The sequence below is a fragment of the Catharus ustulatus genome, chromosome 11 (assembly GCF_009819885.2).
Source record: "Catharus ustulatus isolate bCatUst1 chromosome 11, bCatUst1.pri.v2, whole genome shotgun sequence".
Classification (NCBI taxonomy): domain Eukaryota; kingdom Metazoa; phylum Chordata; class Aves; order Passeriformes; family Turdidae; genus Catharus; species Catharus ustulatus.
In genome coordinates this window covers 12,886,571-12,911,426 of record NC_046231.1, presented here as the reverse complement: position 1 = coordinate 12,911,426, position 24,856 = coordinate 12,886,571, and the positions used below count along the sequence as shown (strand labels likewise).

General features: G+C 38.6%; 1 protein-coding gene across 1 annotated transcript; it reads left to right on the top strand.

Annotated features, from left to right (window-relative positions):
- Nucleotides 1–1,300: 1,300 nt before the first annotated feature.
- LOC117001697 (receptor-interacting serine/threonine-protein kinase 2-like) lies at nucleotides 1,301–16,231 on the top strand. Its single transcript, XM_033070175.2, has 12 exons — nucleotides 1,301–1,382; nucleotides 3,583–3,748; nucleotides 4,584–4,737; nucleotides 4,954–5,109; nucleotides 5,248–5,396; nucleotides 6,945–6,994; nucleotides 8,084–8,242; nucleotides 8,585–8,670; nucleotides 10,141–10,209; nucleotides 10,496–10,661; nucleotides 11,522–11,674; nucleotides 12,967–16,231. Exons 2-12 carry the CDS (start codon nucleotides 3,597–3,599, stop codon nucleotides 13,284–13,286), a joined length of 1,614 nt encoding a protein of 537 aa, XP_032926066.1. The 5' UTR covers nucleotides 1,301–1,382; nucleotides 3,583–3,596; the 3' UTR covers nucleotides 13,287–16,231.
- The last annotated feature ends 8,625 nt before the right edge of the window (nucleotides 16,232–24,856 follow it).

Below are 24,856 nucleotides of genomic sequence, written 5' to 3'. Positions count from 1 at the left end.
TGCTCCTTCCCTCCCTGCAAGAGGGGCAGGTTAGGACTGGATCCAAAACCAACAGAAGTCTGGGGACAGAATCTCATTGACTGACACTGCTTTTAAGTCAGACTCTATAAATAGAGAAATTTGCATTAAATGTGATCAACTGAAACAACTGCTCTCTCTTTAAGTTTTCACCTTGCATCCAGGAGTCCCATCAGCCTTCAGTGGGAATGGGTATGCTAGGGGCCCAGCAGGAACACAATTAGGCCCTGTAAGATTTTCACAAAATTAAAGGTATTCAGAACTTTTGTCATTTTCTGACCCAGCCTGCTGCTGAAGGCAGGACTGCTGGCAGTGCAGTCTAGAGGACCTGTAAAGGATGGAGGCTCTGAAACCTGAGTGGCCCATAAAGAACTGCATTACTCATCTGGTGAATTCCTTTTCTAGCATCTGGCTTCAACCTGTGAAGTTGAGACACCTGCCTATGCCACTATGGAGAAGAATTTGTCTCCATCTTCATAAGTGACTTTCAAACAGCTGTAGGATTCTGGCTGATGTCTCCACAGCTGCTGCAGCTGCCAAAGCAGGACTGGCTCTCTCAGCCTCTGTTGTAAGGTTTGTGCCCCAGGGCCCCACCTTGGTAGCTGTGTACTGTGTCCTCTCCAGTTTGTCAGTGTTTTCTTTGAACTGAGGGCCCTAAAGCTGATTCCAGTATTTCAGCAGCAGCCTCACCATTTCTGGGTGCTGAGCATCATCCCTTATCTCACTTTCCTGACTGCATTTCTAATGCAGCCCAGCATGTAATTTCTCCTCTTGTGACGAGAGCACGCTTCTGGCTCATGACCTAACCCCTAACCCCTACATCCTCTTCAGGAGGGCTGTTTGACAGCCAGTTGAACCTGACTTCTCTGTAACACAGCACTACCCTACACCTGCCCACCCTCCTACCAGAAACCCAGCATTTATTTCCTGTTTTAAGATCAGCCAGGCTTAAAAATTTTTTAGGGTTTTTAATTTGTGCTGCCAGCTTACCCCACTGCAGAGATCCGTATCAGCTGTACAGTGTGAGCACAGCTCCACATAATTCCACACCTGGCCTGTATCCATATGGTATTTTACAGTGTTAGGTACCTTTCTCTCCTGGTACTCCTTGATGTGGAAGAAGCAGCTGTCCAACCTCACTTTCTGTCATCTGCAGTCACTAAAGAGTTACAGTTTGCGTATCTGACCAGGAAATGTGAAATGTTTGCAGGCAGCCAATAAAAGGAGAGATCAACAAGCAGGCTGACTCACTCACTGCCAGGAGATCTGGAGCTGTGTTTGAATCCTGTTCAAAGCCGACTCACACTTGGTTTCACAGCAGATTCACACCATCATTCCACAGTTTCATGTTCGTATTTCCAGAGGTAAGTTGATTTTTATTTCCAGTTTCTTTCTCTGAGACATTTATATTAGCATAGTTTCTCTCATAGTTAAGAAACATCTTTGCTATAAATTAACTTTTAAAACTTACCTTATAATTAGAAACTTGAAATGAATGGCTTTATAGCAGTCTTCTTCCTGCCCCTACCTGCACAGCTGGGCAAGGATGGCAAAGTTATCCAAGACTTTTAGTGTCTTACTAAAAAATAGTGCAAATTGTTTCCTTGCATAGGTCACCTCTAGAATATTGATTTTGGGGGTGGATAATGAGATTTTTAAAGGATATGGGAGAAAAAGCATTAAAAAGAGCAGAATTATTGAAAGAATGTCTTGGTACCTTGCAATACAAAGATGTAGAAACTCAGAGACAGGGAGAATGGTGCTTATCATGTCATGACATGGTTTGTAACAATAAAGATTGAAGTGGTTTCTGTTTCGATTTTTTTAAATCTCCAATTTTACTAGATTTCGCAAATCCAAATAGGAGCTGATGATTAACTTTTATTTTTGTCTAGGTAACCAGTTACCAAGAGTTTAAAAAGCACCTATTTTATTACTTTTATCATTATTCAATTTTAAATAAAAATAAATACTTTCAGGAGTGGTTTAGGTGGTAAAACCATTATTTGGTCTTCTTTGCACTGTGGTTGGAGTTGAGTAAATTTTTTTGGCTATTTAAATTTTTATTTATTGCTGTATAGAATAAAAATGAGACATAATTTTTCTTCTGCCAGCATTTTGATTACCTCCTTTACATTCAGGATTGGTAGATTTGTGTAGTCTGTCTTCAAGGAATAAATCGCTCATTTAGAAAGTTATCTTCATTCAGAGGAACCTTTTCAAATTTTGTGAAATTGTTAACATCATCTCAGGTTAATTGTCAGCCTCATCTCTTCTTTAAGGAAAACTTCAGAGAAGCACCTAAGGCAGTTATTGCTTTCCAACTACAATAATCTAACAAAAAGCAAACAGCTCAAGTGTGCTTTCCTACGAGAATCAAATATGTTAAAGCTCAACTGGAAAATCAGCTGCTGCTTTTGCATTTTTATTAAAACTGAGATTATATTATAATGTGCCTGCAGGACAAGACAGATTAACTAACAGTAAAATCCAGTTCATCAACTGGAAGCAGGATCACAGGCAAATTTATCTTCAGGCTTTTGTTTCTATTTTACTTGTGGAGAAAAGGTTGTCTGGGCTTTGAGGCCTCCTGCATCCCAGGAGCTATTCTGTAGAGCACATCAAAAAGACACTATTCTCACTCAGCAGTCCTTCACAATTACTTCAGTTCCTTCATGGTTTCCTTTTCTAGCCCTGGTTTACTGCACCCCAAAGGGAGTATTCCAGCTAAGGAGTTCTGACTCACTGACCACTGATCTTGCAGTAATGCCACCTGTTTTATCCCATCTGTCATCTTAGATTGCTTGTTTTCCTCCTTTCCCACTCCTTTTTTTGGCTATCTCTGGTCTAATGGAGCTCCACAGATGTACTACTCATGCAGTAACACGGTGATGCTTTGCAGAGGTTGTCTCTAATCCATGTGTGTTACCATGCAAAGTGTCTGGGAAGTGCAGCTGGCCCTGGAGAAGTCCTGCATAGACATTGTTCTGCCCAAATTACTGGCAGCTACAACGACACAACTCCATTTAGCAGAATTCTGGCAGTTCACAATAGCAGGAAATTTGTCTTTTTCTTTGCTTTTGCATTCACATATGATGCATTAAAGACGATACACAAGAATGATGCAGAACATGCTGACATGAGTTATTGAATAATTGCCTTTTTTATGAGAAGTGAAGAAATTATTTACCTGACATATAAGATGCTAGTTTGTTGTCTACATAATTCAGTATCACATTAAAATCGCATTTTGTATTATAAATACTGGTCTACTATTTCAAAGGCATCAGATAGAAATAATGATGAGCAATTAATTAGCACCTTGCAGCTTCAGATGGCAAATTATGGTCCAGGCACTCCTTTGCAATTAGTGCATTTTTCCTCTCTTTGTAAGGATAGTCTGACACAGGGTGGTGAAAAGAAGGCTGTTGGATTTTTTATTTGGGAAGTAAGGGGTGGTGCAACTTCACTGTGTCTTTGTAATTGTGGGAAAAAAACAAAAAAAAAACAAAAAAACCCCCACTCTTAAAACTTTTTTCTTTTCTGCCACATTTTCCCTCCAAGCCAGCCATCAAGAAATGGCCAATCCATTACCTGTGGTAGCCCAGGAAGATTTGGAAAGCTTTACCTTGACCAGGACAGCCTCAGGCTTTGCGCTCAAAGCCTTTCATGTTTCCTGGAACGCTCCCATCTCTGTGAAGCTGCTGAGCAGCCAGGACAGCACAGACAGGTACGGGTCTCATCTGCCCAGCCAGACACACAGGGGGGCAGCACAAGCTGCAGTGCTGGCACCAGAACATCTCCAGGATCACCTGATCCTAAGCACATCTCCATTCCTAGAAATCCTCACCAGCCAAGAGGCAACTTGGAGACAATTTTACTGAGAAACAAGCTCTGTGGTTTTTTGCATTTTCTTATAAAGTAGAGCTTAATCTTGAAGTCAGTAATTAATCTACTATAATAATGTCTACAAACCTGGGTAAGAAATACCAGCATGCTAAGGTGTTATTTTTCTAGAGGCCCCTGAAGAGACCTCAGTTGAATTGAATCTAAATCAGCATGCACAGATGAGAGCAGGGGAAGTGGGAGGAGGGAAGGTAATGGCCGGGATTGTACAGCAGAGTGATGTGCATGGCAAGCATGGAAACATCATTTCCTTACAAATGTGGATGTCACTAATAGCAAAAGAATATAAGTTATTTGGAGCAGGAAAGGTAAATCTTTGTTTTATTATTAATCTAGCATTTCATATATTCCAGCTTTTTCCTGCCTTCATAACTTCAATTCTGCTTCAAACTGTGTTCTTATGTTCATATTAAAGCATCCAGAGGTCTTCCATTTTATATTTTTAAAAAATAGTTTATATTAGAAAAATATACAACACTATGATTACTTCATGTTTTTACAATTATTTGGAAGATTATGAGATATTGGGTTTATTGGTAAAATAATTCTAGCATGTCCTTAGCCATATGGTTCTCTGTCATTTCCACATGCCACACTCTTATCTCCTGCTGAAGTTCCCTTCTCTAACCTGCCTCTGACTTGTTTGGTTTTTTTTACAGGGAGTGGAAATTGCTACTTCAGGACATAGCAAGTGTCAGACACTGTGAGTCTGAACGTCTCCTGCCTTTCCTTGGGATTTACCAGCACCATGGACTTGTGGGGATAGTGACTGAATGGATGAACAATGGATCCCTCCACTCCCTCATCCATGAGGTAGATAAAAGATATCATCTTTGAGGTGATAAAATTAATTACAATTAATTTTATTAATTGTAAATTATAAAGCATGTAAATTATATAGCATGTAAATTATGGACAGTAGTCACAAACTGTTCTTCAGTTTCTGAATTCTAGTTCTGTTTGTTGTCAAATGAAAATGGGAATAGTAACAGCTTCATGGTACCAAAACCTGTGTTGTGTGTCACTTAGCATCAGCTGTACCCAGAACTTCCCTTTCCCTTACTCATGAGGATCCTGTCGGACGTGGCTGAAGGGCTGCATCATCTGCACAGCCTCGAACCTGCTCTCTGCCACTGCAGCCTGAAACCTTCCAACGTGCTCCTGGATGTGCAGTACAGAGCCAGGGTAGGAGCTTCTGCTTTTAGTCCATCAACATAAAATCAGTGATTGTCCTACTGTTGCATATATTGATCTTAATATCAATTTTTGATACCAAGACTTGTTATATTGTTACTAAAATTGCTTTCACTCCCATTTCCATAGATATCAGATTATGGCCTAACCAACTGGAGGAAACAGCAACTGAGGTCAGACCTGCAGAACTGCCATCAGAGAAACTGCCAGGATTTAGTGTATCTTGCTCCTGAAATACTTGGAGGAGGCCTCCCTTCCCAGGAAGGTGATATTTACAGGTAAATGAGTTTCTAAGGGCACATCATACCTGGTCCATGCTGCACTCTACAATGCTCCCAAAACACTTATCTCCAAAGACATTACAGAAAAAATGCCAGACATACAAAATGCAGTAGGATAGTATGGCACATGAGGCCAATATGTGAATTAAATTTTAAATTCTCATATTTGGTGCATAAGATACCAAGGTTAATAACTGTTCTCAAAGTCAGTCATATAAATATTTATATAATAGACCTAAATGTTTTAGAAGTGTAACAGCTGCCAAAAATTTCAGATATATTTAGAAGCCTCATAACTGTTTATAAGTGTGAACTGTTGTTGGCTGTGGTTTCAGAAAGCATCATTTATGGCCACATCAGACTCAGGTGAAAATAAGACCTTTCCCTCAATAGTGTCCCATTAAGATCCTATGGAATCTCTGCTGGGATTAGTTACTGAGCCACTGAAGCACCTGTACTTGTTAACAAGGTGATTTATACAGAGGAGAGAGATTACTCACTGCCATGTGTCCTTTTTGGGTATGTCACATCCATTGTGGCTGCCTCAATAAATGAGAGGACCTCAAGGTGCCACTGCTCTGGATGGACACACATCATCATGACCAGCACACAGAGCTATGGACTAATATTTTAAATAACTTTTAGGGAGACCACTCTTCTGATTTCTGAGATTTTGTAAAATCTACAAATTTGAACTCCTGCTTTATTGTCATAGAGGCAGGCTCTGAGATGAGTCAAATAATGCATACACTTGAGGAGGCCTGTAAATGATGTGACTAATCTCATGTTGCTCACAAACACAAGTTTTGCACAGGAAGAGTGGAGCCTTACTTTAGGGTAGTATAATTAATTTTCAAAAATTCCATTAATATATATGATTTAATGTATACATTTATTATACAATACATTATATAATATGATGAGATGTGACTCAGGCACATGAGATATGTGTGCATCTAAACAATGGTGCAACAGAGAAAGCAAAATTTTGTGTCATACGTGAAATACAAAGTACATTTAAGTTACACATATGTCCACATTACATAAATATTTTGCAGATTTTAATGTGAAAGTAAGGCAGAAGAGGAGGCTCTTCTAACCACTGTGATCACTACAGCAAGATGTATAAATAAGCAAATATGTTTATCCTAGAACTGCCTCTTCCCCTTTTGATGGCTTTGCTTACCTGTAGACTGTTTTTTCTCATCCAGTAGCCTCCTCTTTTCTGCCTCTGATTTTGAAGATTGATCTTTTTATTAAATCACTGTGTTTTATAGCATCTGAGATATGGGTTATATGTATACATCTATGATTCCACTGCAATTATCTCTATGATGCTGGAAAAGGAAAAAGATATTTGGATCCCCATCAAAACTTGATGAACAGAAACCTAGTGCAGCACAATCAAGTTTTTGTAGATTAACTGCCTGTCTTGAAGAACTCCTATCTCTTAAAGCAATAAACTTGCTTTTGAAACTGAGAATGCAGATACAGATTGCAAACTAATGATCTTTCAATGTTTTGCTGTTTTTTGGGTTTTTTCAGTTTTGGAATCTTGTGTTGGGAGAGCCTCAGCAGACGGAAACCTTTCGAAGGTATTTATTGTTCATGTCAGACTGTGCTGTCCATATCTTCTCCACAAATTCCCTTATTGTAGCATAATTATGATATAAACACTGTCTTTTCGGATGTCCCTTTGTCTTCTTTTACCATTACAGCACAAAGTTCCATATTAGAGGATGTAAATTTTATAATTCCTCACCACATCCTAAATGTTTCCAAAGAAGCTGCTCTTTCTGAAAGGAAAAGGCAGAGCTTCTTCCCCCACTAGCACCATCAATCTGTGCTTGCTGAAGCACTGTGACTGAGTTGGGTTTTCCATGTACCTTCAGTGAGAAGGAATATCACTTCATATTTGTCAGCTGGAATTTAAAAATCAGTGACAAGTAGCTAATTGAATGAGCAGAATACTAATTTTTACAGTTGCTGTGAGTTTCAAATACCAATCCAGAAATGTCAGTTCATGATGAATTATCTTAAGGAAGCAGGAAATCTTCCTTTCTTAGATGAAAGTGTGAGCAGTTTTAGAGAACTTAGTTTACAAAACACTGCATAATAATTGTCACTGTCTAGGAACAGTCCCTGTTTCATGGAAGTGGAGATCAATAAGGGCTTCTTTGCTATGGGCTTCATTCTGCATGGCAAAACTGATTGAAGGATTCCTGTATTTTACAGACTCAGGACCTTCAAAAATACTGCATGGAATAATATCTAAATGCTCATAGAGCTTATTGCTGCCATCTTGAGGCTGCTCGAAGTAGATTTCTTTTTTTACAATTCTTTTGTTCTATTCATGTAATTCAAGTGCAATGCTTTGTAAAAAAACTCTGCTTAAAATAATAGCTTGTATTCCTGAGGTATCTGTGCATGCAGCTCACAGTAAAAGTTTATATAACCATTTGTGACTCAGTATTGGACAGAGTTCTTTACCTGGAAGGTGCTGTTGCAGTAAGCAGCTATTAGCTATTGTTAAAGGCTAGCATATCTACTTACAAGAACAGTAATATATTTTTCCTTTTTAAAAAACAGTCTTTGTTTTAAAATACACAATATGACTTACATTGGATGAAATTTTAAAAGGTCTTTAATATTTTTTGGCAGTGACATTTTCTTTTAAACTGTAGGTCAAACCCTGCTTGATGTTTTGAGAGGAATCTGCAGCAGTTTGCGGCCAGGCATGTCAGAGAAGTTCATACCAAGCAATTTGCCTGAGAGGAATAGACTGTTGCACCTCATTGCTCTGTGCTGGCATCAAGAACCAGATGATAGACCACATACTGCAGGTAACAGTCAGGATTTCTTTCTGTGCATGATTTGTAATGGAGTCTTTATAGGAGCATTGCTCTAGCACTCTGAACAACTGAAGTGGAAGTGGTCTTTTGATCATCAGACCACCTTTGATGTTTCCTCTAACTGAAGCTTCCTACCACAAACTGACTTACTTGTCTCCAAAATTTTGTTTACTATAAAGTAAAGTATGAAGTGGAAATTGGATTAAAATAATTTCCTCTATTTCATCCAATTTCTCAATATAATACTAAAGTTAGTTGCAATATGATGATGCCTAAATGTATACGTGCTTTCACACACAATGTGGTATTTAAAATGCTTTATTACCCCTGCAGAATGTGTGCACCTTCTAAATGGAGTTTTGACTAGTATAAATAAGGAGGTAATATCTGCAGCAATCTACAATTTGATGGATGCAAAGGTCAGTGTAAAATTTCTTGTTCTACAACAACATTACTTGATTTGGTCAATTGGAATATTTCTGACCCAAAACCAGTGAAGGTTTTGTCTTTGTTTTACTGGTAATGCCAGAGCTGGAGAGTACCCTTTGCCATTTCAGGTTCATTCAGAAATTGTAGAATGTCTATTGTGAAGTAGTCTAGACAATCAGTCAATTGCTACTTGCTATTTTAAAAATAAAACAGCTTTTTTCTACTCAGCACCTGGAGTCAGACTGGCAAACACATGTGAGTGAGAACAAACATCAGTTCAAGTACTGCAGATTAGGGCTAAAACCAAGGACTTTTTTTTTGTATGTACTGGTTAGAAACCATTTAGTTCAAACCAAACAGCATTTGTACCTGTGGTAGCAATACCAGCAGCAGCACTGCTCTGTACCCTTCACTGCTTCTAAACTGCCAGAGCTTCAGGCAGACACTGCTCACCCTGGGGTCTCAGGGGCTCTCTAACACCACAGCAGGGGATGGGGAACAGCCAGCGACTGAGGGGACAGAGTTAACTCCGTATCTGCTCACACTGCCATGGGAAATCTGGCACAGACTGCCACAAACATAGCTACATCTCAGCTAGTTAACGTGGGTGCTGAGGGGAAACAGTGACACAGTGTTTTGGCCCTTGGACAAGGACTCTGACTCCAGCTGGTGTTACACAACCCATGTGTAAGCTGTGTTGTTGATTTCATTGCTGTTTGTTGTGTATGTTGATGTATGCTGGACTATTTCTATATGTTGCAATCACATTCCAGGCTTGTAGAACAGCTTTGATCAATGTTTTAATGGGTGGCATAGTTAGAGCCAAAGTAATTTTTACTGCCATTGAAGTTCATTTAAGATTGTACTGCGAAATATTCCATAATTTAATGCTTCGATATCCTTTGAGCAAGGTTTTATTTTTTAATTTGTTAGATTGTGAAGATTTATTTTATTAGTGAGCATTATATTTTGTTCAAACAATTGAACTGATAAGTCCAAAATTACTCTGAAAATGATACTGAAGTTTCTGGGAAATTGATTCACAACTGTTGAAGTATAAAATCTAAAAACTGGAAAAGTTACAAGTATTGGCACATCCTTACTGCAGACAGTTTGGCACACTGAACACAGGATAGCCATGCTTTGGCTATTTAAAGGCAAACATGTTCTAGCTAGCCCAATCTCTCTCAATACAAGCTTATTTTCACCTTCCCCTGCATGATTCAACATTGGGTTTTAAAATAAATTTGAAACACTGGAAAGACTAGCAGGGCAGAATTTTGTCACATTCTATGCCCATTTGCTCTGTACAGTTCATTGTTACTATATAGGAGTGTACTTTACAGTATAATATCTGTTGTCAGTTAAGTTCTGTTGCTATAAATTGTTGCTCCTGACAGCTGTGAATGGAACAAACCAGGTCTACACTTCCTGCAGTTACTGTGGTTTTCTTCTTGCAGGAGAGAGCGCTTAACGCGTGCAAAGGCTCAGAGACATACACACTGCAGAGAGGCACGTGTAATGCACAGGTGAGTTCCTGGCACAAGAGTCTTTGGACTCTTCATCAGCTGCTGATTTCTCCTGATATCCCTGACACTGTACAATGCCAACACTTGGGCAAAATGCTCCTAACCAGGGTAACTCCATCCAACAAAACCCACTGTTTTACCTTGTTCCGAGCAGCTCACTCTGACGTTGCTCTTGCAAAAACAACCTACTCCTCTCAAGGTTTGTTTTGAACCTCTCCCATTTAGAAAAGGTTTTGCAATGGAAGTTTCCAAGAAGATAACTCTTCCTTATTTTGATCTCTTTCAGATCATCTGCCCACAAAAAACCAACCACTTAATCAGCAAGAAAATTCCTCTTGTAGTGCCAAGCTTGTCAACTGTTCTACTTGATAGCAGTGCAAGTACAGCAGGAAGAGATAATATTAAGATGAGTGTGTCAAATACTACCCCACAGAATGCAACAGCAACAAAAGGTCACTCTCTTGAATTATATTCACCTCCAGCTGTTACAAGAGAAGGACATATATAACTAGTTGTTCCTTATAGAAATGTAATTTTTCATGTAAAATTATTATTTCTCAGAGTAAAGCTGTGCTCTCTATTGGTATTATCTGAAGCATGAGTTCACTGCAGGAAACCCACAAAGCTTTCCACTTAGATGTATAGATTAAAAAAAAAATTACTAATTTTTTTTAGAATGCTGAGCTGTAAATGTAGAGTTGCCTTTCTCTCACACATCAAATAAGTGCCTGTTGCTTTTGAGAGAACAAGTCGCTTCTGGGAATCACGCTGCTTTGTGCCACCAGGAATAGCTGCTTTTTTTGTAATCTGCTAAGAAAGGCAGATATGTTTTAAAAAGGCAATGTTGCCAGGAATGTATGAATAATTCCTGATAATCACTGTTCCTACATAGATAACTTTCTTTACCTTTCCAATGTGGATTTTTCCTAAGTGTTTAAATGTGTGTCAAGAATAGATTGCCTGCATTTCTCATGCCTTCAGGCACAAAAATTGAGACATCAGAAGTCAATTCACCAGCAGCAACATCTTCATTTCCAAGCACCTTAGTTCTGATCAATAGCCATCAGACTTGTGGACAGAAAAAAATGTTCCATAACTTTAATAACAAATTCCTACAGACAGCTTGGAAAAGTCAGATGTGTGTAATAATATATGGCAAAGTTTACCTAGGAATAATGATGTATTAACATGAGCCAAAGTAATCTCAAGTCAGTCTTCAGTTCCTGTCTCCTGTAGTGGCTGATGTCTGTGTCATGTTTGCTTGCTGTTCAATTCAAAGATCTAGTCTTGCTCATCTTAAACTTTTTTCTAGATCACCCAGGCTTTGAGAGAAGAAAATCAAGCTCTTTATGCACAACTCCTTCATCTGGTTCAACTGCAGGCAAAGAGAGCAGTCAACACAACTTCCCACCACTGGCCCTTAAGCACAGACCACAACCAATGCACCTCGGACAAGCAGTGACAGGTAAGGCACCATGGCAGTCTGAGCTGGCAATATTCACCTTGGCCAGATCTAGTGATTCAATTGTTTAAAATCTGAAGGAAACAAATTTCTAAATTGTGTGCACATTTTCAAATAATTAGAGTAATAAATGATTCTAACTTGATACAAAATGTCTATTGGTGCATAGCTGCTCCTCTGTTCTCAGAAGTTCAGGCACTGACCACTGACAACATCGGCTTGTTCTTTTCTTCCAGGGACACAGTGAGACTGAGAACAGTTCTGAAAAGTACATAATTAAAATACAAAAACCATAGCACACATTGAGTGTGAAATACATTAGTTGTTTAGGTCTGGAACATTCTTTTGCAATAATAATCTGTGTATTGCTTATCTCAGCAAAAGTAGCCATTGACTGCAGAAACAGGTGACAGGGGACCCTTCACCCCCTCACATTGTCTCAGGTCTTCCGGCAGAACAGAGGCAGAAAGGGTCAGATTTTGATTTGTGAAGACTCTTTGCCTGTGGGTAAAGCTTTGTGAGGTTTTTATGCTAACTTTTTGCAAACCGGCAACAAACAATTCTCAACCTGGCTGGTTGTCCTTCTCCACAGCAATTTACTTGAGTGATGGTATCATTTCTAGATAAATCAACAGACTAGACCACGCAGGAAAAGCTCATCACAGAACTCTCTTGGCAATACTCAAAAATCAGAGTGACAGAAGCATGTTCTCCAAAGCAACGTGGCTTTTGGTTATTAATTTTGTCTTGTTGTATTTACTAAGAACTACTGAGAACTCTAATGTCAGCATTAGGTATTCTGATCACCTCATGAAAAGAGGCAGAACCCAAAGCTCTCAGCCATTTTATCAAGAGTATTACTTTTGTTATTAGTTTGGCTTGGATGTGTATTAACTTTCCCAGTTTCAAACACTCCTGCTACCCTGAAGTACCTGTTACCTGTCCTTCCACCTTTATAGGAGACAGTTTTCTCATCTGTGTCCAGCCAAGGTGCATTGCATAAAGTTAAACACCCATGCTACATGAATTGGGCAAGACCTGAAAATCTTCTCCCCCCACACAATATGAGCACTCAGTGGTTTAGAAACACCTATTTGCTGTAATCTGATCTTCGTGAGTTCCAAGCACTTGATGAAAATACTTGAGGACTAGTTTCAAATATAGAATGCAAACAAACTAGCTCCTCCTTCTTTCCTCTACTGAGCTTATATTTCTGGTGTCGATGCTATCACTTCCTAACAACTTCTGGATGAGAAAACACTGGTTTATCTCATTTTGTTTTCCTTTCACTCAAGGTCCTTGCAGCAAACGAAACTGCTGTCAAATCCTTGCCTGCCAGAGACAGACCATACTGAGCTGCATGACAGAAGGACGCCTGAACCACATCCTGGATGTGCTTCGCTCGCAGCAGACGCTGTCGCGAATGGATTATGAAACCATCAGCTCGTACCCCACAGTGACTGCCCGAGCTCGGGCACTGCTGGACACCTGCCTGTGCCTCGGAGAGAGGGCAGCACAAGCTGTAGTGACTGCACTTGCAGTGAACAAATGTAGTCCTCTGGGACAAGTCATTCATTGCCCAGACTGTCCTTCTAAGGTAAACAGGTTGTTATGACTGATTTTTTTGCAGTCTGTTGTATGCATCTGAGCTCTAGTAATTTGCGATGGCAAAGATTCATGTTAGTGTTTCACAACCCACTGACTAAAGGCAATTCTTCCTACAGCCCATTATTTGAGTCCTGTAGTGGAAAAAGCTAACTGGATTAAAAGGTCAAGTCAAGCGCTGCCAACAGAAATTGCCAAGACTGGTATAATAAATTCTGATTTGGACCTTGGAGATGGGAGAAGTGCAATATGTGCCAGAGCAAACAGAGTTCAAGAGAGATGACACTTTATTTCCTTGATTTGTTTTTTAGAAGGGAGCAAAATGAATCATGACTTTTTGGAGGTCACAGTGGGGAAGAATAACTGTTTATAAATACTTCCAAATAAGGATAATGAACAACAGAATACTGGATGAGGAGAAAAAATGTCCTGCCTTTCACTGTGCTCATATCTGAGCCAGTTGTTAAGAGTGAAATGCGTCAGAGAATCAGTATTTCTTCAGTAGGGCATTAAGTAAGGAAGTTTTATATTATGCTTATAGATTACTTCATTTTCCTCGCAAATGGTCATATGAAAATGCAGCAGTACTTCCACCAGTACTTCGGAGATGTGAGACTTGGAGTACTCATTAAATGGAAAAACATTAATATTTTACATCCATGTATCTCTCTAAACATGTCTGCACTTCAAATGTAAAACAAACCAGGCAGAAGAGGCACCAAGCTGATAATTTTGAAATAGTGGTTCTGCTGAACTGTTGCCATGGTTGTACTCTAATGGGAGACATCCTGGGAGGTTTTCATGCTCCAGCCTGAACTCACCCATGGTCACAGATGCTTTGGAGCGTCCTGCTGCTGCTTGAATTCATCCTCAGGTCATGGACCCTTTGACTTGAGTTCACATGGAGTTCCAGGCCGTCCAGTACAACAGCACAGAAACATTGCTGTCATCAGAATGTTCCCAGGCACAGCTGAGTAAGATAAGTGGTATAGCAAACAGTGAAAGCAACAAACCAGCACTAATGAGCACCAGACACTTGTGTACAGAAGGCAAACAAGTTCCATGGCAAGCACAGGAGTCTGTCAACAGATAAACAGCAACAGCAGGCATAAATGTGATCCAGCACATTCCAGTCAAATCTGTTTGTTACCTTGAACCCTTCAAGTCTCACATTGGATGCTGAAAAGAACACTTGTGGTTTAACTCCAGTGGACAACTATACTCCACAACAGTAAAGTGAGAAAACTTGGTTGAGATCCAGACAATTTAACAGGTAAAGCAAAAGCTGCACAGAAGCAAAGGAAAACGTGGAATTCACTCACCACTTGCCATGGGCAGGCAGGTGTTCAGCCATCTCCAGGAATGCAGAGCTCCATCCCATCTCAAGGTTACTCAAGAAGACAAATGATGCCATCTCTCCAAACTCCCCTGCATCCTCCTTGTCCCCTAGCTGAGCTATGGTCATGCAGCACATGGCCTGCAGCATCCCTTTGGCCAGCTGTGGTCAGCTCTCCCAGCTTGTCCTCCCCCAGCTCCTTGTGCAGCCTCAGCCTCCTCCCCGCTGGGGTGAGGGGCAGAAAGGCCTTGGCTCTGTGTGAGCTCTGCCCAGCAATGTGGAAACATCCCTGAATTGTCAAAGCTGTTTTCTGTACAAATTCAAAATACAGCCCCATACTAGTTCCTATGGAGAAAATTAACTCTACCCCAGCCAAAACCAGCATCATTTGAAAGCGAAATAATAAGATTACTTTCTTTATAATGAAAATAATGGTATAAGGTGCTGGATTTTTAAAGGCCCAGTGGGGTTTCTTCCAGCTTCGTGGCACCAGATTAACATGAGAACTTGTTATACTATCTACAGGTGTTTCAAATGCAAAACCACGTTATTTGTTTCCCTATGTTGCTTTTGTTGTCCCTGCAGTTTCAAAGTTCTCATTGAATTCAGTCATTTGGCTGACTGCAAATGCAGTAATTATGTGTTGTCTAGGCACATTTAAGAAATTAGAAATGTGTTACATCAAAATTTCCAGCTACAATGCTGCTGGAACCACAGACATATTTTTTTTACATAATTTCATTGAATTTTGAGACTGCCTTGAATTAAAATATTGTTACAATTAAAAGCAATGTCTGTCATAGTATGTTGACACAGTTTTGCTTATTAAAGGAGCTAAATATCTATTTCACAGTTGAATCTTTTTTTCACTTTAAAATCTACACTTTAAATTTCAACAGTTTCTGCTAAAAAAGGATGTCTTGCTTGTGAGGAAAGGAACTGCTGTCATGGTGTTTTGCCTATTTAGAAGGCATAAGATACTCAGTAAAACAGATAAACATTCACCTGGGGGAAGTAGTTACAGACCTTTAAAAGAGAAACTAGCAATAATGTTTAAGCTTAATAGCAGCTTTCAAAATCATTCCATTTAATTGTTCTGCTGGACACTTCATACTCCTGTGAAAGATGTGCTGGCTGGCAGGCTATGCCAAGTTTTGCTATTTAAATTTATTAAAGGAATGGTAAGTAGGCAGATGTTTATTTTTCTGATGTATTGAAATGTAATTTTCTTCTTGGCACTGGTTGCTATCAGCTATTTTTGCTGATTTGCAAAAAGATGACTGTCCCTTGCCCTTTGTCCTAACTACACCATGCTTTTATCTGAGATGGGATAGTTTCTGCAGTGTAAGAATCTATGTACTAGAACTTGTTTGAAGTTGATTTGTGGAAAATGAATCTGAGGTACTGGAACGAAATGTTTAAGAGATTAGTCCTTCCAGTAGAGAGCAAGGCAAACAAAGCTATAAATACCACTCAAAAGTCATTACCAGTGCCTGTTAAAAACAGTTCCAGAGAACATCAGAGGAAGATAACAAGGGCATATTCATAAAATATTAATCTACAAAATTTTAAAAAATGTATTAACGGACTGCTAACATATACAGAAGAACTTTACACTGCATAAGTAGTCTAAAATGCACAAAACTTAAAGCACTTATGAAAACATACTAAACCTCAAGGGTTCTTATTTTATTGTTTAAAGTCTGAATCCTATGTAACCTTGTAAAATTTTCATGCTTGCCCAGGTTTAGTCACCTGAGCATCACGTGTGAAGATTTGTAAGGAAGGTTAAGTCCATAAATAAATACTTGTGGGCCTGGTATGTTAGGGAAGGACCCAAACATCATCAAGGCAGGCACAGAAAATTTAGATTTCTTTATTGCTATTTATTGATTCCAGAGCTATACAGCTATTGACTGTGCTCTCCTCCAGTAATGCATATTGTCTCCAGGATTGCTGGGGTCTTTTATGCCTCAGGAAATCTTGCCTTGCACTATATTCTCTTTAATTCTTTTCCTGCATACAGCCCTGCCTGGCCCTCCTCCACTTTGCAAAATACCTTAGTGGTGCTCAAAAGGCCCTAGCACAGTTTGATTTTGTTCCTTTTCTAGAGAAGCAATTCCTTCATTGCCTGCCTGGAGCTGCATTCCCTTAACTGAGCACATGGTTGACTTGACAGATGGTATGTCAGCTGAGTTAAACAAAACTCCTGAATTTTGAAGGTAAGTCCACCATAAATTAAACTACCTGACAGGGTCTGAAAATAACATATTTAATGATTTGTTTAGATTACATTAAATTCAGCACAGCTGCAAGAAGATATTAATCGTAAGCATTTTGCTTAACCCCAAAAATGGTAGCTCAGAAGCTTAGATATAATATTTCCAGCTCTTGTGCTGATACGATTTGTGATCAGTATTTTATTTTCTGCCTTTATTCCTCTTTACCAAGAATACATGCCAAGTAATATGAAAGAAATCTGTATCCTCAGGTAAAGAACTTCTAGATTCCTTCAAGCAGGATGAATCAAATGGCAATAATTTGGAATGAGAACTTACCCTTAAAATGTGGTAACATGCTGAAGTATCTCAACACTCACATCCAACTTCTGTACTTGAACTTTCCACAAAGCAGAAGCAATATTCATACAAGCAGAAAGCATGCCTGAATTTCACTCTTTCTGGCTGTACTCCAGAAAGTTCTGTACAGTTAGTTCTTTCTTTAGATACCAAGAAAAGCATGCCATAGTAGTTAACAGAATGACTACTATCATTAAATTTGTTGTCCTTCGGCCAAAAAGGGTTCAAAGGTTTTTTTTTTTTCCGTTCATAAGAATGTTGCTTGGTGGGGGAAAAAATGAGACAAGTGACTAAGGAATACACCTGGAAAATAAAATAAAAAAAACCAATTATATGAGACTTTTGACCTTGTAACAGCTGCAAAATATGTTCCTAAGAAAGTTGTCTTTATGCCACTTGCACGTGCTGAGACAGGTTCCTGTCACAGAACAGGGAACTGGAAGGAGAGCACAGTGAGGTGAGTGTCCCATGCTCACCTGTGTGTGCAAGAGTCCAAAGGAGCCCTTTTGCCATGCCCTGCAGGCAGTGTTTCAGCAGAACAGCGATCAGCGCTAAGCATGGACTGAGGAGAACACAGAAGGGAGGAAAGCTGATAAGCAGCGAGGAGACTTCATGTTAAGGACAAGCTGATAAAATTGTGTGTGTTTGGTCTAGCAAACAGAGATGAAGGGCACACAAAAGCGTCTGGAGCACAGGCACTGAAATGCAGTGAGGAAATGGAGTACCTGGTCTGTCCTTGTGCTTTGTCATCCTGGTCTGGCTTTCAAGCAGGGGCTTAAAAAGGATTTAAAGGCCATCATGAAGACAGGCTCCTTCCCCATACCCAAAGAAATTAGCAATATTCATGGAACTTTCTTTTACCTGATCAAGAGTTCTTTAGTTGACAAAATTCATGCAAATAACAATGGTTTACCAAATCTTTTCCCTCAGCCTGTTCAGTTTATTTATGCAAGCTATAAACATTTGAAATTATTTAAGGGAAAAATTAATGTGTTTTTGCTTGGAGCTAAATAGCATGAATATTTATAACTGCCCTGTAACTCAATCACTGTTTATTCCACTAACACCTACTTGTGAAGTCATGGGCCTGTTAGCAGGTCAGCTGTCAGGACAATGGAATAGCAATTGAATTAAAGAGCCCTGGAGATTATTTCCACCCTTTAGAGTGTTGCAATGAATTCTTAAAAGAGAATAAGGCTCTTTTACACTTTTGCTTCTTAGCAGATCATGGTTGGTCATCTTCTCTCAAATACATGAAAATGTTTCCATTTTTATTAAAATGCAATCTTTAGCAAGCAAGATTTCTGTCAGTCCATTAAATGTTTGCTGAGAGAGTTACTTCACATTCGTGTATTTTCTTCTCTCTTTACTCATGAAACCACAGGAACATTAAAAAAGAACTCCTTATGACATAAAATGTTAAAATGCAAACAAAATAACAGAAAAAAATTAGGTTGTTACTTGTGCTGAACGGGTATGACCTCACACAGAAATCTGATTGTTTTTCTGATAGACTGCATGTCATGGACAGTTTAATTAAACATTATGAGACTAGAAGATTTACAGCCAAATAAATATTTCAACTCAGGGAGGCTTTCTGCAAAACAAGGCATTGCTCTGCTCTCCTCCCTTCTGCTCTGATTCCTGCAGAGCTGGTTCAAATGCAGTCTGGCAACTCTGGCTAAAACCCACTGCAATCGATCATACTCTGGTATTCAAACCCACAGATTTATTTGTTTAAAGAAAACTCTCACTTAGATAGAGAATTCATCAACTGTACAAGAAAGGAGAGATTTGGATGCTGTTTTATATTATGTCTTTCAAAACTAAAATTACATTTAATTTTCGGTAAGATATATAATAGCATTTTAACTCCTCAGCTGCCGCATTTTGATGTATTTAGTAAGAATGTTTTCCTGTTTTCCATTTACTAGCATATCAATATAGCAATTTAATTAATTCCTAAAATCAGAGAAGCATTTAGATTGAAAAGACCTTTAAGATCAATGAGTCTAACTGTAAACCCAATACTGCCAAGTCCACTGCATTCATAGCTAGTCCGAGACTATTTTGGTTTAAATCTTATGGTAACTGTCAGGTTCTTCACCCAAATTAGACCCCATCAGTGAAAGCTGTCATTTCTTGTTCAGTGTTCTTTATGTCCATCTTCGGTAGAAAGAGAAGAAGCGCCTGGCCTGTGGTCAGGCCTCTCCTGCTTGTAACAGTGCCAATTAACTGTACCTGTCACTGTGCACAGACACAGCTGCAGAGAGAAAGGTGCACCCAGGATTTGAGACTTCAAGATATGCCTGGGCATGTAGACAGGGTTTTTCCTGTTTGTTTTTACAGTTGGCTAGTCAATCACAGATGTTTTTCTTGGATAAAGGAAGCCTTTTTAAGGAACAAGATAAAAGGCAACTATCAGGATTTCCCAGCTGTAATTTTACTGTATGCTATACATTGCATTTAATTCAACAGCGTGCAATGCAGCTGCCTCCCAATTGTTTCAGTACAACCACCTAATCTAAATCTTTGGGTTTTGTTTTAACGACACAACCTCATGGCTATCTACAATGTATGTCATTCTAGCATAGAATAATCCAAAATAACAACTTTCCCAATGATACAACACTTCAGTAATAAAATTTGTCCTTTTTAGTAAGGACAAATACAGAGCAGTTCACGTAGTGTGGCACTGAGCAACCTGCATGACCAAGTGACCGATGTGCAGGGTGAGGATACTTGCAGGACTCCAACCATAACATTTGTTGCACAAGATGACACTATGACCCATCTTAACAAATAACTTGGCCATCTCCTATAGTTTCAACATAAGCTGAGGTCTTCCACATTTTCCCATACCAGTGACACTGAGGTAAAAATAACTCCCTGACCTCCAGAGTGTAATATGACACAAGAGGTTTAGCCGGCCTAAGCTCTAACACTAAAGCCCAAGTGTTTGCTCTCACTTCACTAAGTCTTCCAGACTCTTGTAAAAGTAAAGACAAGAATGCCACCACAATGTCACCAATAAGAGATCATGTGTCATTAAATCACTGTTACTGGTATTCAGAATGTTCATAGCCTGTGGGATTTCAACCAAGAAAAAACAGTACTAAAAAACCTAGCAGTAAACTTTAACAAAAGTAAATACTTTCTTCTGGAACTAGACTATACCCCTAAGTGTCTGAAGCACAACTTTCAGTGTTTTCAAAAGTTTGATTTATGGCACTTCACAGTATGTGACTGGGAAGCTGAAAAGGCTTTTCATAGTTCTGGGGATCTTGCATAACTTGGGAAACTCTTTGTAGCTCTTAATTAGTCCACTACGATTTGCTCTGTGGGACACTGTACACACCAAGTAATCAAGAGCCAAGTGGGGAACAAAGGAGCAAAGTGCAAAATGCTCACTCAAAATAGCCTGCTGAGAAATAATTTCTGAAAAGTTAGCAAAGTCAACCATCATTTTAATTTTAGGGCTGGATGCCTTTTAATAACAGCAAAGAATAGATTTGAAATTGGAACAACTATGCTGGCAGACAAAAGACTAAATCCATTAGTAGGTCTATCCTATTTACTGCAAGGGCACATGGACTGGCAATAAATCCCTACTCTTAAAGACTCTTTTAGCATTGAGATATTTTACATCTCAATTCTCAAGGTGTACTTTTAAACAGTGAGACATCCTGAAAATCTTCCTCATGGAATGTGTAGTCTTGGGCAAGGACTTGAGTGGAAACTTCAAAGTTGTTCTGATCTTGTATTTGTGAAACAATATGGTTTTCTTTCTTTTACAAGGCTTGCTAATTAGAACTTATTTATCACTCTTACCACATGTACACGTGCCTCCCCTTAAAGGCATAATGTATGAGATCAACATACACTGGCAAATTTGATAAGCACACACTGTGTAGAATCCATACAGAAAAGTCTTTGAAATTATGTTTTGGAAAACTTTACTTGTAAAGGCAACCTAAATTTGGATCAAATACAACTACAGAATGCCCCAGAAGTCTGAAAGTTTAGGGAATAAAGGCTGTCCTTACTTCTGTTCATCCAACAACTGTTCCAACACTGTAAAGTATTGTATTGTTATAAGTTCTCTAAATAAAATAGCAGAGAACTTTTATTAAAGGCCCAAGTTTATTTGTATTGTACAAGTGTTTCAGGGTAGTTCAGTAATTAAGAGAAAAGTAACAGGAGTGCACTAAAAGCAAAGATGGAAGAGTGGGATCGGCATTGATGGGGTTGTACTGTAACATGCAGCAGTCAGTGGCTGTGCTAAGGAACATCTGGTTGTGTTTAAATGGCAAAGTTTGGACTCAGCATGATAACACAAACAAAATGACGACATTGGCTTCAGCCTGTAGTAACCAGCTGCTTGCAGAAAGTGTCAATGTAGCTACTGCTGAGTATGGTCAGAGTCTTCTAAGTTCCACACTCCTGCCTTTAAGCAGAGAGAGAGAGAGACAGGTACCACAAGTATATCAACAAAGGACTGACAATTCAGGGGAATCTATAACAGAAAGGAACTTCACTGTTTTGAAGAAAGTCTGAGCAGTTGTATTAGAAGGCCAGAGTAACTTAAGATAAAAGAACAACCCTTTAAACTGTCTTTAAACTGTCGCATCCAGAAGAAATTTATTTAAATGCTGATGAGCTGGGTTACAAACATAATAACTAAGGACTTCATATTCTTCAATCATAGTACCCTAATTTGGGACCTGAAACAAGAAAAAAGAATACTTATTCTTAAGATGCTATTTTTTGCAGCTACAAATCCTCCTTAGTTTGTTTTTATACATAATCACTTTTAATAGCCTTCAAAATAGACATGGACAAAGAGCATTATCTTGAAAAATCCCTGCAGTGTTATAAGACTTGTGAAACAATGCTTCTAACTCCCATGATGTTCCCAAGAAAATGAAGACTGTGATTCATTCATTCTCATTAATAAAAAGCCAGATGCTCATGAGATTAATTCAACACAGGTAAGACAATTTGTAAAATCAAAGGGAAGGGTCTTAAAGCTGAACGATTTAGATATCTAAAACACTAAGTCAAACCATCTGTTTTAAAACAAGTATATTTTTTCCAAAAATCTCCCATATTTTACCAGGAAAACTTGATGTACATTCTCCTTGCAATAGAGAAGATTACATGAGCAAGAGAGATGTAAAATTAAAATATAAAGTTTGTGACATTAATCAAAGTAGTGATAAAAGTGTCCTGGAGACCTTTGAAGTTTACCTGAAGATAGGGATATTTTTGCTGCTGTTTCTTTGCCCTCCTAGCAAAGGTAACATTTGAAAACTTATCCATGTTTTAGAAGATATCTATTCCCAGTTCTGCTTTGCAGCATGGACACCACTGACCAAAACCAGCTTGCAATAATGTGTAACAAAGATATGTGTAAGCAAATAATAAATTTTGGTGAGAGTAGATAAGGCAGTGAAAAGAAAAAGGTACCTGAAAGGCAACAGAACCAGATAGGACAAATAAAATTAAAACATGGGATGTCAAAGCTTATTTTACAGTCTTTTTTAAAAAAACATCAGTATAGAGAAGCTAAATTTTCCATAAAAGAAGGATTAATGTTAATCTTCAGAGTATTTAAATAACTGCAGTTGGACAAGACAGACATCCCACAGTTTCTGTTCCTTAAAGGGATATTTTCTACTCCCTCCTCCTCTGCTCCTAGCTTACTCCACATTTGTACTTCTGTGATTATGATAGTTAAAAAACAACCTTCATAAAAGTATTGTTTTCTGCCAGCTTAGTGGGCAGAATTGCCTCACAGAGGGGCCTGGGCAAGTGTCAGTGTCAGAAATGCTGAAGGCTAGTGGAGCTGGAGGAGACTGTGCAGCAGGAGCAAGGGAAGGTAAATATAGAAGCCTAAATTTAGACCTCTCCCTTTAATTGCATAGAACATTGGTGGTTGTCACTTGCATCTGTAAGTCACATCCTGCTTAAACCACCTACCATAGAAATGTGTATGATGGAAAGATGAAGGTAAAAGAAAGGGTAAAGGATCAGTGAATTTGTTTTTGTAAACAAAATCATTCAGCTTTAACCAAAGAAAATAAATAGGTACACTTACATTTATTTTTTAACTGATTCTGTTTCCTGAAATACATAGTTGATACTGTGTTTGTTGTTTGAAACTATTAAGGTTGAAAAACTGCCAAAAAGTAATCTCTGCTTTTAAGTACTTATAAAAATTGTCATTTGCTGGGATCTGGCTAAACTCCCAGATTTACTGTCCTGAATAATTTCATGACCCCTGTGAATAACTCCTGTGTCCACAGAATGTACATTTCAAAATGAACATCAAAGTGGTCTCAGGACCCACTCTGTATGGTAGAATATCAGAAGGAACCAGCATAAACCATCAAACACATTGCTAGAAGCAATATTTTCATCACAAGTTCCAAGCCACAATGAGTACTACTTATATTTACACAGCACCCCTTCAGTGCTGACCCTTAAGGAGCTCAGTGCACGCTCATTCTTCCATTAATTAAGTGCATGAGCAACACATTCTTGGGGGACTTATGCTGTAAGGATATGCTTAAACTCACCAGAATGAACTTGTGAACAAGCACAAAGCTGATGTATAAGGTTCCAATTCACTTAGATTTAACAGCAATTTGTACCTTGTTTTTGTCTGGTTCTAAAATCATTTAATCAATATCGTGTGGATTTGGTTTCCTGGAATCGGATGCTATTTCAATTTGGCTTGTTCAGGAGTATTTAATAGTTTTTTTTCTTCAAGCTTTTTGAGCTGAATTACATTTTCTAAGATGTATCTAATTGTCAGTATTAGTCAGACACAAAAAACCAGGGCAAAACTCACAGACTTAAGCAAAACTCAAGTGACTTTGTTGTCATTACTGAAGAAGATAAGATCTTAACTTGATTAAATTAGTATCAGATAAAACCCTAGTGGAAACAAAATCTTTTTTTAGCTGTTTTTGTCCGTTAGCACTTAGAGAATACACACTTCTGTATAAACTTAACTTACCAATGGCCATTTATGGAGCATCAGGGAAGAGTCATACAATTTATATAATCGTAACAAGAGAAGAAATAAAGGAGTCCAGACTTACATTTCACTTCCACAGTAAAATGGAAAAAGCCATTTATAAAATATGAACCTTACCAAAATGAACAAAAATATCTAGCTGGATGATTATTCTGAGGTTTGCTTCTGCTAAATTGTAAACATTTGAGAAGCATTGTCTGGCATTATGATCTCTCATGTTTTAAGTTCTCCTAATTCAGGTGGTGAACTTCTATTTTGAAACCCTCAAATGGGCACTTTTTCTGATAAATATTTTTCAAAGTTCTAAAGTAAAATGCCATTCTCTGTACTGCCAATATATGCCTAATAATTTTTTCCTCTGCCTTGTTAGTTCTCATCTATTCCTTGTTCCTAAACGCAATGTTATAATTAGGTCACATTTTATGAGTCCATTTTTTGGAGTAGTGAATGCTGTCTACAGTAGATTCAATCATGAGAGAGTTTAAAATGCAGTCTAACAACAACTGAAATCAGCTACATCTTTTACATTCACACTCACTCCACTTTTTGATTAACGTGTGAGACGACTGCTGCAAATACCCATCTACCTGAAAATCCTGTACCGCAGAACACAGGGAACT